This window comes from Bemisia tabaci, chromosome 4 (assembly GCF_918797505.1).
Source record: "Bemisia tabaci chromosome 4, PGI_BMITA_v3".
Lineage (NCBI taxonomy): Eukaryota > Metazoa > Arthropoda > Insecta > Hemiptera > Aleyrodidae > Bemisia > Bemisia tabaci.
In genome coordinates, this window is record NC_092796.1 from 9,237,371 (window position 1) to 9,253,103 (window position 15,733).

Sequence of the window (15,733 nt, forward strand, 5' to 3'; positions counted from 1 at the left end):
AAGTCTGCAAGCACGGTACCTATCCCGTATTCGGTGTTTGAAAATCGCCACTTCAATTTATCTTTTTGAAGTAGACAATCTGACAGTTGACACTGGTCATCCCTCAAAGTTAACATGGAATTTTCTTCGCACAGAGAAGAGAAATTACGGAGATTTTAAGGATTACTGTCGAGAAGTTTCCATTTTAAAAATACAGTGTGACAGGAAGTTGGTAACTTCCCTTACTGAGGTGTGGTTGCGGGCTATCACCATTGATAAGCATCATACTATGAAATTATAATGAAAATTCAATGATCACTGTGCCACAGTCGCTCCTACCCTACCTACTGTATTTATTAAAAAAGGTTCTATAACTTTATGTAGGTACCTAGTTAAAGTGGGTGTGAGCTATTTCTGCTACCGTATCAAAAACTGTATGATTGTTTTTCAAGGTCAAAATCCGTGTTTCAGCGGATCACAGATTGATTTTAAAGTCAACCAGTCTTTTTTTTTTCACCAGGCATTTGATTAGTTGGAAGCAGCAGAAATTTCAAATCATTCTATTTTAATATTTTATCTCAGCGTTTCCGGCAAAGCAGGGTTAGGCCGGATATCCGTCGGCGCCGCTAGCTCCTCCCAACCGGAAATCGAATTTGTTTTAAATTTCCCGCGATTTTTAGTGAAACTGAAAGTGAACCACTTTCGACCAATCACAATGCCTAGTTGGGAAAACACCAAGTTTGAGGTTAAAAGTTTGTTGTGACCAGGTTCGGACTTTTTCAACGTGGTGTGAATCAAGTTTTATTACTTTTTATCAGTCTTGATTCTTCACTAGAATCATTTTTATGGATGTAAATTACGAAAGTGCCTTTCTCATGTAAAACACTGTGCTTTCTCTCACGTATTACTCCTTATTTGCAGCAATCATTCTCTCGGTATCTCATCTCCCTTACCGTAAGTTTGAAAGATCACATGACTTTTTCATGTTTCAGAAGATTTAGTAACATTGATATTTATGAAAATTACAGTTTATTTTCAGCTCAAGTTTCTACATTCATAATTGTATTTGGTTCATTGATTCTCTTAAAGCCAAGATCACTGCGATTATAGTCAGTTGTTATGGCTGATGTTGCGAATTTCATTGATTCGTCATCCTCTCTTCAAGTCCATATGACAGGTGGAACAGCTAAATCTTCAAAAATAGGAGTAAAAGCAACTGTGCAGATAATATGTTTTTGATCCCAACAAAACTTAATCCGAACTAGAGCTCTCTTTGATCACAGCAAAATTTTATTCTGACCTAAGTAATAGACACTTTCTTTCCCCACTAATTTTTCTCCGAGCTTGCTCATTATCTTTCTAGAAATCAATTTTAAATGCCTTCATCAAAAACACTTTAAAATGATTACCTGAATTTGGCACCACTGTGTATATATCGGGTTGAAAGATCTCCTTACTATTATAAAATACCTAACATCCTACCTAATTTGGAAGAAAATCTCTAGTTTTTGGAGGGTTAAGTTTATGCTTTGTGTGTCAACAGAAAATGTACTCGATATTGACAAAAGAGCCTAGCATTCCATTACTTTGCATGACTTCAATTAATTCAGCCACTAATTTTCTAAAGTCTCTTAAGTACGCAATAACAGAGATTGTTTCAACAAAAGTGTTCGGTTTTATTATCTCAAACCTCCGACAGTCTTCAAGTTATCTTGGATTCATAATGTATCTTTTTTTATTTTTAGGTCATGCCAGGAGTCTGCGAAGAGATTATTGATGATATAGAGGACTTGATCTCCTCTCAAGATATCACCCCGAAAGAGCGGTATAGTAACAAGAAAAATGTCAAAGTGAGGAAGTTCAAAAAAACAACTGCAGAAGAAAATGGTAATACGGAGGATAAAGTTTTTATGCAAAGTGTGGTACCAGGCACTCAAAGAATCTTCATCAAAACTTGGGGTTGTACCCATAACAGCTCAGATAGTGAATACATGGCAGGTCTCCTCACACAATATGGATATAAACTGACAGGTATGTTACTGTAAACCATTTTTTAATCACTTAATTGTTGACACTCTTGGACTTTTTATACTCATAAGATTAAAAAATTTTATACACTGGCATATAGGTATGTTTGAATTCAAATTAGTTGCAGAGTTGATGTTCAAAAATGCTCCTAAAATATGGAATAGTCAATCCATTTGGTAAGAAATCTTCCATATTCTTTTATGTTTCATAGTTATAGTCACAAAAATAATTCGGAAGAAAATCCAATGGCGTTTAAAATTTCATATTGTACAATCATCATAGGCTCATAGCTTAATTGCATATAAGTGTATCCAGGAACTTAATTAAATCATGCCTGATGTGACAATAGTTTCACTTTCTGAAAATTTTTAAAATTAGAATTTGGTAGATTTTGCATCTTCGTCTTCATTTGAAAAAATGGTATTGGCTGTATCTAATGTCCATGAATTATTCAGTCAACTCTATTGTGGTGATTTTATACCATTGAAACACAATCTGTTTTGTGAAAAAATGACTTCACCTCTCTCGTCTCTTGATTTTCAGTACCGAACTCATTTGGTTTTTGAACATGTTTCTATTTTTAGATGACAGATTGGAGGCAGATTTGTGGCTCTTGAATAGTTGTACTGTGAAGAATCCATCGCAAGATCATTTCAGGTGGGTCATTTGATTACTATTATCTGGTTAAAGATAGGGAATGCAAAAATTTTAGAGGCAGAGGAAAGCAAAAAAATTTAGGGAATTGGATAGTGAAAAAATGGAGAATTTGCATGCAAATTTTTTATTGCATCATATGGAAGTGCTTAAAAAGCCGATTTCATATTATTTTTATAATTTTTCTCTGATATGGGAAATAGTATAAAAATAGATTTAAAAGTGAGGAAATGCACTGCCTAGTGACGTCATCCGGCAGCATTTCTCATTTAAACACATGTATTTTAGCAGATTAGAACATGTTGTCATATCTTCTCCAATAATTGTTCAATTCATGAACCAAGGGTAATCTCAGGTTCAGTTCACTCAGCGGTTTCCACTTAAACACAACATTCATCAAATTTCAGACACCTACAAAGTCTCTATTATTAAAACCCTTTAAAGAAGAATAAAGCATAATAAATATTTTAGTTTCTCATCACAGGAAAAATTGTTAGACTTATTTTTGTCCATCTGAAGATACAAGCTTTCAAAACTATATTCTCTTTTTGCAGAAACGAAATTCAGGAAGGAAGGTCTAAAGGCAAGTTTGTCGTTGTAGCTGGCTGTGTTCCCCAGGGAGCTCCAAAGCTAGATTTCATTCAAGGATTGAGTGTCATCGGTGTACAGCAAATCGACAGAGTTGTTGAGGTTGTTGAAGAAACACTGAAAGGTAAAACTTTGCTGCAATTTGTTTTTCTTTACTCTTTTGCACTTCACCGCCCTTTGATCTAAAAACTGTTAATTAAAATTTATAAAGTTCAAGCTCACAAGTAAAAATACGGAACTCTTGATCAACAGATGAAGAAAGAGAAACAAGCGGGAAAGCTCTAATATGTTCACATTAGAGAAGTGCTTCGCTGTTTCCTATGTAGGCGCGTTTTTAAGTTCCTCAAAGAAGATGAGCAACGTTGAGTGAAAGAACTCGCCTCACAAAAATTTCAACTATCAATTTTGAGAAAAGTACACTACTGTGAAAAAAATACATTATAGAAAAAATGATTATCATCCTTTGCTCTTTGATGATAGAAGCATTAAATAAAGGTATACCAGGTGAATCTATTCTAAATATGTGAGGCCTCTATCCACCTTCTTTTTGTTGAGCTGGTGCGCCAGTTGAATGCAATGCCTCTGGTATACCAGAATGGGCCTGTTGCAAACTTTTGCTAGAGCAAAACTAAGAGTTGTTTCCTATAGATAATGTCTCAAAAATCACAATGAGCGCATCGGCAAAGTCTGAAATGCACTCATAACTTCACAATCTGCGCAAGAAATTTGCGGTTTTTTGAGCTTCCTGCTTCAAAAACGGTACTATAGCACAGGTGAACATTTTGTTAGAGGAGTCGTTCCATGGTCGGCAATATTCATCATGGCCGACGGCAATCCGCCAAAACATGTGTGATGGGACGAGATAACACCTGACAAGGATAAGACAAGATAACAATCGGCATGTTTATTTTCACATTTTCCTCGCCTGCCTTGATTGATCTTGAATTCTCCTCGAATTATGCGCAGAACTGCGCGAATGGAGAATGCGCAGAACGATGGAGAAACTCCTCGAACACGATGTTCACCTATGCCGTAGTATTATTTTTGAAGCGGGAAGCTCAAAAAAACGCAAATTTCTTACACAGATTGTGAAGTTATGAGTGCATTTCAGACTTTGCCGATGCGCTCATCATGATTTTTGAGACATTATCTGTAGGAAACGATCTTATTTTTGCTCTAGCAAAAGTTTGCAACAGGCCCATTCTTGAGACAGGTTAAAATACAAAAGCGCTCCCTATCAGCTGAGCGCTTAAAATTTTCATAAGTGATTATCTACTAACAGCAGCCCTATAGCATAACGAAGAAACACTTAAAAGCCATGGAAACAATGTGCTGACAAGGCTGATAATAAACTAAATACAATCATAGGATGTTTTAGTTCAGTTCTCCAGGTACTTTCAACCGTAAGAAATCAAAAAAATTCATATATGCATTCAACTCATTGTGATGGAAGCTAGACAGACATCTAATCCATCCAGCTACCATCACAATGAGCTGGGTATTTTGGATTTGATTTTTTCATCAAGTTTTTTTTAATTTTTCACGGTTGATCACGTCCAGGAAACTGGGTAAAATGTCTGATTTTTGTTTTTAATTTTTGTTTTTCAGACTCGTCCCCATGTTGTTTCTATTTCTTCTTGGTGTCTCTTTATTCACTGATTCGTAATCAAGTCATGTTTATTTGTTACCTACCCATTTCCATATAGATTCTACTGAGCAAAGAAAAACGGACCACGTTAAACAAAAAGGAACCAAACCACATTAGCTATTGCCAAATTTAATGGGGCAATTTAATTTTTTACACGAAAAAACATAATTTGTTGCTGCGTAGTACGAAGCAAATTCCTCAAAATTTTCAAAGGAATTCACACACACAAACGTTCTCTCGCAAAAAATTAAATTGCCCAGTTAAATTTGGCAATAGGTGATGTGGCTTGGTTCCTCTCTGTTCAACGCGGTCCAAATTATCATCATTTTAGTTTAAATTCAATCACAGAACATTCTCTCGCAATTCAAAGCTTTTTCTGGATCTTGCACTTATTCATGTTCGTCTGTATACATACTCATTATTAGTTGTATTCATACTTCATACAATATTGTCAACCTAATCATAGCCCATGTGGCTTTAAGAAAATTCAAGTCTTTAAAACTGCGTTTTACCTTTTCAGGGCACAATGTGAGATTACTGGGTCAGAAGAAGTCTGGCGGAAAGAAACTTGGTGGAGCACCTCTAGAACTGCCAAAAGTTCGGAAAAATCCACTAATTGAAATAATCCCAATCAATACTGGTTGCCTAAATCAGTGCACATATTGTAAAACAAAACATGCAAGAGGGGATTTGGGAAGCTATCCTCCTGGTGAGTGCTCATTTGGACGTATTTCTATCAAACAAAACTATGTGCATTAAGACATGAGCCTTGAGACCCATAAGAATATGTGCATAACACGGCTCACGTCATAATGCACATAGTTCCGTTTGTTAAAAATATGTCCATTTGTTCTATCTGATGGTAGATCTCGTTTTTTGGGGGGTTCCTGCTACTTTGTCTCCGAAATGTTTTCAACTGAAATCTTTTACAAATTTCTGAGCTCCCTCCATCTCATGGATAAACCAATTTTAGTGGGAGTAAAGTGGTTTATCTTTGGTGAAATAATAGCATAAATTAATGATTTAAACCATAAATTAATGGTAAGCTCATGACAGAACAACAACAGGCATTCTTTGAAATTTGAATTTCATCCTATTATTGGGTGCTTAATTTGCTTGTATCTCTAAGTCAATTAAAAAGGAAAAGTATCAGAGGAATTAAAAAGGCTGAACAGAAATTATTTTGAAGTCAAGAGAATATAAGGATAAAATAAAATAAGAAAAACTATTTATTTATTTGTCTATTTTTACAAATAAATATATTGTGACTCTACCTGCACTTAGTAACTGAGGGGAAAGTCTGAAATTTTGCAAAAATTCCTATAGAAGTAAATGTGTTTTTTTTATTCCATTTTCAGAGGAAATAGTTGCACGTGCTCAACAGGCTTTTAGTGAAGGAGTTGTTGAACTATGGTTGACGAGTGAAGATACAGGTACTTACGGAAGAGACATCGGATCATCACTACCAGAATTACTGAAAATGTTAATTAAAATCATACCAAAGCACTGCATGATGAGAGTTGGAATGACCAATCCACCTTACATCCTAGAGCATTTAGAGGTTTGTCTTTAATTCTATCTAATTATATTGTCCAAAAAATTCATTAAACATGTAAGGTATGTAAAACCGTCAAAGAACAAAATAGGCACAGTCACAGAACAGTTGGATGAAAAAATTGGTCTGGCGATATTGGAAAAGTACAAGAAGAAAAAAAAATGTCGCAAAAGTGTAGGAAAAATCAAGTCCATGAAATTGAATTTTTTTTACATGTTTTATCACTTAGCTTCATCTAGTTTCTAAAGGGAAGCAGAATTTATTGAAAAATCTGAATCGGAAATTATTGTGAAATTTTCCAAAAGTTTGTCTGGAAAGCCTGAAAGAGTCAAGAAATTTCATTGCAACATTTCTGTGGCCGCCCAAACAGAAAGTCCCCAAGTTTTCCTAACTGTCTCTTGTAGGTTACTATTTTATTATTTCTGTCTTTCACAAGTGCCCTGCATATTATTTTTCGATTGTATAGCTTAAAATTCCCATAAACCTTGCGAAATAAACTCTGATGTATTTTTAATAAGACTTTTATCTTGACCTCCTAACGTGGAAACAATGTTCTCATGGAGGATCCATAACAATACCTAGTGTAAAACAGTGATGCTCTGTGTGAATTCTCTTAAGTTATAGGAAATGCAACTTTAGAATACCCAGAAAATTTGAAGCCAAGTTCATACATTTGAAAAATCCAAGTCTTGACTTTTGATACTCCTTCAAATATTTCAGTTCGTAAAATTGATTTTTATCACTTCACAGGAAATTGGTGAAATTCTCGCACATCCCTGTGTATATAGCTTTCTCCATGTGCCTGTGCAAAGCGGTAGTGATGAAGTTCTTGCAGACATGAAACGAGAGTACACTAGGCAAGACTTCGAAAATGTTGTAGATACACTACGCCAAAGGTAAGTCTAACTCTTATTTAACTTCTTCCTCTTGTTAGTTTGGGTAAGCACTTTAGTGATCCTTCTAACCTTGTAACCTTTGAAAAGGCCTTAATCCAAAAACAATTCCCTCCCTCTCTAAATTTTTTACAAACTTTGTCTTTTGATAACTCAGACCCAATACCCTTCATTACCATTACCCTTCAAAACATTTTCATCATCTCGCTCAGTTTTCCATGTGGGTCTAAGAAACTATGGTTTGTTATTTTGTCACATTGTCCACATTGTCATTTTGTCTCGTCCTATTCATTTTATAAATGTTTGATTTTTCAGAGTGCCAGGTGTGACAATAGCCACCGACATAATTTGCGGGTTCCCAACAGAAACAGAAGCGTACTTCGAGGAAACCATGGACCTTTGTGCAAAATATAAATTTCCATCATTGTTTATCAATCAGTTTTTCCCAAGACCTGGTACCCCTGCAGCGAGACTTCCAAGGATACCAACCACAACGGTAATCACACATTTTTATTGGTCTCACTTATGTGGCCATTCATGAATGAAAGAAGGGGCCTTATCTTGGTTACGTTCTGGAATTCATCATGATGTAAAACAATTTAATTCGATGTGCATCAAAGTGTTCTTGGGACCGGTGAATAATAGACGATTGATCCGGTTAGATCCATCACAGCGTTTTTGGAACTCTGATTAATTTCGTCGTTATGACATATAATAGATCAACCGGATTCACCAGATCCATCATGCTCCAGAGGTCGATGGATCCGATGTAAACATTGACTGATGACGCTGCGTGACGTGAATAACCTCCAAATTTCTTAAGTGAAGCACCCATTGCCCATCATGTGCGGGAATTAGTGCAAGAATTGTGACAAAACTCTCAATTATAATACAATTTACACAAGGTCAACCAAATGCGATACTGTCAATGATGGAGCAGTAACCGTGAATTTTTTCATGGGTCATTCTGGGGATGACTTCTGGGTCCTTGTCAGATTCTGAGGAGGAGGATTCTTCAGAAGAGGAGCTGCTGGAATCAAACAACTGGAGGAACACAGGGTCCATTCAATGAAAAATAAATGACAATTCCAAGAAAAATAAGAGAAATCTCAGCCCCTTTACTTGTTCATTTAGGTTATGTTTACCATTCACAATAAAAACAACAAACCCGTTCATCGAAAAATTAATCGAAGCGTTCCTGGGATCAATCGGGGTTACGTCAAGAGACTTTCCATTAGACTTCATCGGTTACGTCTTCTGCCGCCATTTTTCTACTAAAGAACCGATTGACGATGCATTAAAAAGATGAATTCCAGAATGTAACCCTTGTAGCAAAGAAAAGTCATTGAGTAGAGAAATTTTTATCAAGTTGAGTTAAAAAACATACTCTTCGTTGTTGTTGTAAATAGTATTCAGTGTTTCCAAGAATAAGTTGCAAGCGCTTCAGTGAGTTTTTGTCTCAATAAAGGATGTTAGCTTACATTTTGACATCAAGTTGTTTTCTTACTGTTGCTTCCTATTTAATCTGATAATTTTAAGCCCTGGAGCCGAAAAGTAGCAAATCAAAGATTTCAAAAGCTTTTCCTGTTAAGAACATTATTCGAACCGCAAATTTCATACCATCTGAAGTCCAGTCTGATTTGAAATTTTTTGGCCCAAATTATGTACAATCTCCTAGGCACTAATTAAATTTTGAATTTTTCGGCAGGTCCTATGAATGGTCACATAAATCTACTCTGTCCGTCTTCTTTTTTTTTTTTAAAAAAAAAAAAATTTTTGCAAAAGAATCTGGTGATGTTTGCCTGATTGGGCTCTGATAAAAGTTAATAAAGTTGCATTTTGGAGGTGAAACTAGATTAACACGCAGTTCGATTCCAGTGTTTTGAATTTTTCTTTATAATTTCGTTTTTTTTTAAAGGAGTAAACCAAGGCTGACTTTAATGGACTCTATCAATCAAATTCTTATCAAATATTCTTCATACTCAGAAAAAAAATTGTAGACCTTTTTAAGGAATGATAGTTCTTAGTTTTTCCTCTTGGAAATTGAGCACCCACGATAGGCGATTCTCATTGTTGCTGATAAAATTTGTTGTTCTTAAATGCAACATTCTTCCAAACCATTTACTCTAAATTTTATTCAATTCATTTAATCATTTATCCCCTTCTCTAGTTCAGGTATTTTGTAATACTGACAGTCAATATTTTTGTTTCAGGTTAAGCAAAGAACCAAGAAGTTGAATGAATTGTTTCAGTCTTACGAACCATACACTCACAAATTAGGGGAAGTACAGGAAGTTCTTGTCACAGAAGAAGCATTTGACAAGGAACATTATGTAGGACACAATAAATTTTATGAGCAGGTAATGTTTCATTGTTTATTTGTATAACAATGGACTAGTTGCAAACTTTTGCTAGAGCAAAAATAAGGATTGTTTCCATAAGTGAATGTCTCAAAAATTACGATGAGCGCATTGGCAAAGTTTGAAATGCACTCCTAACTTCCTGTGATTTTTTTACCTTCCCGCTTCAAAAACGATACTACAGCACAGGTGAACATTTCATCAGAGGTGTCGTTCGATCCAACCCCTGTGTACTAGAATACTACACAATATTCAACAGGGCCAACACCAATCCGCCAAAATCTACATGCCAATGAGATTCTAACCATTTGTTAGCAACCCAGCGTGTTGACGTTCACGATTTCTTGCATTGATTAAGATCCACTTAGGTTGACCTTGTGCTCTCGACTGCTATTTGCACGCGAAAGCGTCGGCTATGTTGGGTATTGCTATTGCGAAAGGGTTGATTGGAAAAATTCCTCTAACGAAATGTTCACCTGAGCCTTAGATCGTTTTTAAAGTGGGAAGTTATAAAAAACGCAAATTTCTTTCATGGATTGTGAAGTAAGGAGTTCATTATAAACTTTGCTAATGCGCTCATCGTGATTTTTGAGACATTTACTGATAGAAACAAATCTTATTTGTAGCAAAAGTTTGCAACAGACCCATTATAAAATAGAGTATGTATCTTAATATATATTAAGGACTCTGCCAACTTTTGAACTCTTGCATATCAAAATTTGAATTTTCGCTTGCAGTTTGTAAATTAATGAAACATAATTTTTTAGCTTAAGAACTCAAAATTTTGGAAATTATAAAACCACTATCATCCTTCAACAGCCCCAAGAAAGCAAAGTGGCTGAATTATGGCTTCAGATTAGTGTATCAGAAAAAAAAAACACATTTTGTCTAAACTAATCAGAAGAACCTCTGGTCATGAATTGTCAAAGAAAGAGGTTAAATGTAGTTGCCACTTATAAATATGGAGGAACATAGGAAAGTCTACACTCTTTATCATGTTATGTTGTAAAAATCTTCTATTATCTCTTTTGTTTTACAGGTGCTAGTCCCTAAGAAGCAGCATTTTCTGGGTCAAAAAGTGAAAGTAAAGATTGTTGAGACAAAGAAGCATTGCATGATCGGTGAAGTTCCAACTTTGGAAAATGCTAGAACTAGTCTTGCTGAAATCAAAACATCTAATTCGGTCTTATTGCTGCGTTTTATTATCATATCTACAATTGTTTTATCTTATTGTATTCGTTTTTGGCTTTTTGATTGAAATAAAAACCAGCAAAAATCAATTTTGTTAACATTTTTACGCCTTTGATTTTTAATAATTACCAAATTGAGCAAAACACAATAATCAGTGCAACTTTTAAAAGAACTCCAAAAATGTGTATCCCGGTTGCAGTGTTGCAGTGTTGAAAAAATATGGCAGTGCTCAAGTGCCGATGTAGCAATTTTCCTCAGCTCAATGTTGTATATAGACCGCGTTAAATAGAAAAGAACCAAGCCACATCAGCTATTGCCAAATTTAATTGGGCAGTTAAATTTTTTTACAAGAAAACAGTTGTGCGGATTTTAGTGAAAATTTCAGTGGATTTTCTCCATGGTACGAAGCAAAATCTCGTAAAAAATTAAATTGCCCAGTTAAATTTGGCAATAGGTGATGTGGCTTGGTCCCTCTCTGTTCAACGCGGTCCATATGTGGACCTGGTCCATATGTGGACCTGGTCCATATGAGGACCTGGTCCATATCAGCAGGGCTGCTTTCCTACATTCATTCTTAATCTCCATTTGGTTGTAACAAAAATGATCAAATACATTAAGTTATTGATCTGCTCAAATGATTTTCTCCAAAGTTGCCAAAACAAAGCTCAACAGAATCAAATAAGTTTAAAAATTTCATGGCATCTGAAGCGTAGAAACCATACATAAATTAGCTAAGCCCTTGATAATTGAACTGTTTGTTTTGTTAAGTGCGCAACTCTGAAAAATTTAAAATTTAATTGTATTTAAGAAAAGTGTTTTTTTTGTTTTTTTGTTTTTTTGTTTTTTTTTTTTCAATCATGCGCATATTTCATTAATTCTGCCGAAGATATTTTTTTTTTTTTCATTTTACATTGAGAAGATGGCCAAGAATTTCGTTTGTTTAAGAAGTGCCCAAATCCAAAATTTCAGACCATTCATGTAGGTAGGTATTTGCCTCACAAGAGAACCAAAAAGTTTAATAGGTACGTTTGGCAACACGGCTCGCTTTCTGGAAAACGAGTAACATGCATCAATAAAATTTCCATCCACCAAGTGGTTTTGGCTGAATTTATTTTCGTAAATTTCAATTTTATTTATTTTATTTTTTAATATTTTTTTCGATTTCTTTTTTTCCTCTTCTTTCTCTTGCCTCGAAGCTGAAATTGTTTGAGAACAAGCGATTCAATGTCAGGTAAAGCAATACTTCATGGAGCTTTACCTAAGACCCAAGTTTACCATCGGATTTTCCACCCAAGAAAACGCCGTTCAGTTTGCGGGGATGCGACCATTTTGACACAGGGTATCTATTTTTGCCTAATCACTCAAGTGAAGGCGAACCGCACTCTGTGTAGCTCATCTAAAAACATTTTTTGTGAAACACAAGCGTTGTCCCCTTCATTTCAACGGTTAGGCAAAAACTGTTTCGCGCACTACTTCAACTCACATCAACCTGGGTTGGAATGTTCACATATTTCAGATACTTAAGGGGGAAAAAAAACTGAAAATCCGACTCATATGTGCGATCATTCGAATGCCCGCACGCCGCAACATCGTCACTGATAAATCCTGAAGTAGAGCTCGAACTGAAATAAGTTGCACGGCAAAGACTGAACCAAACAAAAGTTTAAAAAATGTCATGTGCGTTTTAAATAGCGCTTGAAGCTACTTTTTTCTATTTGAATTTTTTCCCCCTATAAATAAATACATTTTCCAAAAAGCAAAGGCTGTCTCCTAAAAAAACCGACGGGGTTTTTTTTTTTTTTTTTTTTTTTTAATTTTTAATTTTTCCGAAATTTTCTTTCCTCATTCAAGAACATTCAAATGCAGTCTTTAAGATATATTTTGAAAAGTTTTCTTTCTAAAAAATAAATTACAACTTGAGATTCTTAATCATTAGACATAATTTGACTTCATAATCATCAATCTGAATTTAGAACAGAAGCCCCCCCCCCCCCCCCCCAAAAAAAAACTGTTTCGACGATAAAGCAGAACTGTTCTCAATTTCTCATACAGTGCAACGGAAGCGGTGAGGAGTCACACCGATATTAAGTATGAGGTCAACATTAAATTAGAATTAGTCTGATCAGCTTCAGCAAAGAAAAAAAGGTAGAGCGAAAAAGGAAGGAGAGGGGAGGGGAGTGGCAAGTATGTAAATGCTTCGTGCGATTATAGTCGGGAAAGCACGAAAGAAGACGCGCCTTCAGAGAGAACTGATATAAAAAGAGAGAAAGAGCGTAAAATGCTAATCAAGTACAAAGATCAGATAGCCGAGTAAAATGCCGGTATCTTGTTCTGACTCAAGGTCTCAGTGCCTAGCGGTATTTCAACTTAATGAATTACTATCTATTTAAAAAATTCCACGTACCTAAAAAAAGAGAGAGGAAAAAAAGAAAAGTTGCGTGAATCTTGCGCAGTATTTAGTTTTGCTTTGTACGAGGATGTCACTTTGGGCGAGTTCTAACAGTGCGTGAATGCAGTGGTTTTAGCGTCCATTATTTTAGGTTCATCACTCTGATCCGTGTCCAAAATTAGGCAATTAACGCAAGTACCCATAGCAAAATTTCGATAATAATTAAGTAAGTACCGAAGTATATACATTTTTTTTCTCTTCCAAAAATATTTATTTTTAAGCCTTTAAGCCACAATTTTTATTTAAGCGAGTATACCTAAGCAGGCACAATACAGATGATCCAGGTCGCAAAACTCGCACCTACACCTCCGATCGCGACGGTAAAATCCATTGAAAATCTAATTTTTTCGGTGAATTTTTTTCACCCACCCATTCAAAAATATTTCTAAAATTGTTGAAAGGGATCTTTTGGTTGGTTTCCATCTAGAGGAAGGAAAGAAAAAAATGGTAAGATAAATACTTGGGAGATTTTAAACGTTAATTGCAATGGAGACACGCATTCTTTGACTTTATAGCCATCTATATACTTTTCATGTGAACAAAAATATATCGGCACGCGGCCGATTTGGGACTACCTACACTCCCGTTTTACAGTAAGTGTCGTATTCTGGAACGAGCCTCGAGGTACATAAAAGCATGTGCTAATCGTGGTCCATACAAGTTGCTCTTTTCTGTAACACGGCAGTTTGCTTGGTTATAATGTTGGACGTAAAATACAGCTATTGCGTCAATCAGCCGAGAGGCATCCGTAGAGAACGTGATCGTGGTAGTCGCACATGAGGAAAGCGATTGTACAGGTAAAAAAATAGATATGAATTTATGCAGATTGCGACGTTTCAAACTAATTGCGGTTCATTATTATTCATTTTTTCTTTCTTTTTCGTTGAGAGAAAGAAAGAATTACAATTTTTTTAAAATATCCTCGTCGAAATTCTTCATACAAAGAAGAACCAGTAAAAGTACCAGGTGTTAAACGTTTAATGTAATAAAATGGGTTTTTTTTTTTTTTTAGAATTAACATTTGATGAGAAATCTGCATCGCTGCGAAAGTTTTTTCTTTTTACTGTAGGTATCGGAAGTAAATTCTCTAAAATTTTGATAACTAATTCTGACGTGAATGGCGCGAATTAGTGAGTGTTGCCTAGCGGTCGAAATGAAGGCGAATCAAGCTTCATGCCGCGAAGGATGTCTTTGGACAGAGAGGAAATGGTGCAACAGATTTGACATTAATACGTCTTATGTTCTTTACATTTTTCTTCTCTTTCTAAGTTTATTTTTGTTTTTTTTTTTACTTTTTAATTTACCTACATATCAATGGCCAAAGTTTGAGACCACGTTTCGCCGTTTGCGACGCTGCAGACTTCCTGTCAAGCAGTATTTTTTTTCGGAAAACTATACCTAGTCAACGTCATTTCTTGAAAACTTCCTTACCTAATTGTTCTGTCCCATCATAGAAATACATACGGCCTTTTTTGTATTTCAAGCCATAAATTTGACTTGTTTCTCTTCGAAAAATTAAATTAGGAACGGAAATTTTGGAACACCGCAATGGATAGGTATACTTACGTGGTTTCGCTCTCTGGCCGTCGATTTGTTAAAATCGATTTTTTTTTCATCTGTCTCTTCTTTCATGTTATTTACATTTTCTTTTTTCATTTAAAATGTTTTTATTTTTATTCATATTTCATTTCTTAGGTTGTCAGTTGTAACTAGGTCAGGAGCTAATACTTCCCGTTTTTAGCGATGGAATTATACACTCGAATCCAGCCAACGTTGGACACAGCTGTGGTGACAGTGGGCGCACTTGCGGTCGGTGTGATGGCGATTTGCGTTTTGATCGTGGATGTTTGTCTCGACACCGCCGTCATAGCCCACCGATCGTGGAAAATCCATCAGAAGAAGTATTTCGACAAGTCCTTATTCGGCCAGATCGAAATCTTCATGCTCTGGTTTGTCGTCACTATTGTCGGTGCCATATTTTATTTCTCTTATCTGGGAGCCCTTCGAGTTTTCCGTGTATTCGTCAAGAATAAAATCAACGATTAAAAAAAAAATATATATATGCTGTTTTTATTTCACATCCTTTCAATTACGACAATGTCTATAATCATTTTTACATCAGACGTAGCATCGTAATCATTCAAGTAGGCGTCGCCAAAGCAATGTAAAGGTGGCCAGACCCCCGCTTAGGAGGAGTGTTTCCCGCACCAAAAAAATTGTCCTAATTTCGAAACTCTTAATATCTGTTTCCTCTGGTAACTGCTTTGACCGGAAACGCTTCGACGAACAGGATACCGGAAAGAATTAGTAAATTCCCGCCATTTCCGGCTTAACTCGGCGTGGACCAATCATTATCTCTGGTTCATTCAATGTTCCAAAAAATGTGGC

At 35.6% G+C, this 15,733-nt stretch overlaps 1 protein-coding gene across 1 annotated transcript; it reads left to right on the forward strand.

The window, feature by feature from the left end:
* The first annotated feature begins 715 nt into the window (after nucleotides 1-715).
* Nucleotides 716-10,985, forward strand: LOC109032890 (threonylcarbamoyladenosine tRNA methylthiotransferase). Its single transcript, XM_019045225.2, has 10 exons — nucleotides 716-933; nucleotides 1,725-2,010; nucleotides 2,592-2,664; nucleotides 3,216-3,373; nucleotides 5,418-5,606; nucleotides 6,256-6,458; nucleotides 7,203-7,348; nucleotides 7,661-7,841; nucleotides 9,559-9,705; nucleotides 10,745-10,985. The coding sequence occupies exons 2-10, from the start codon at nucleotides 1,728-1,730 to the stop codon at nucleotides 10,961-10,963; spliced, it is 1,599 nt and encodes a 532-aa protein (XP_018900770.2). The 5' UTR covers nucleotides 716-933; nucleotides 1,725-1,727; the 3' UTR covers nucleotides 10,964-10,985.
* Nucleotides 10,986-15,733: the final 4,748 nt, after the last annotated feature.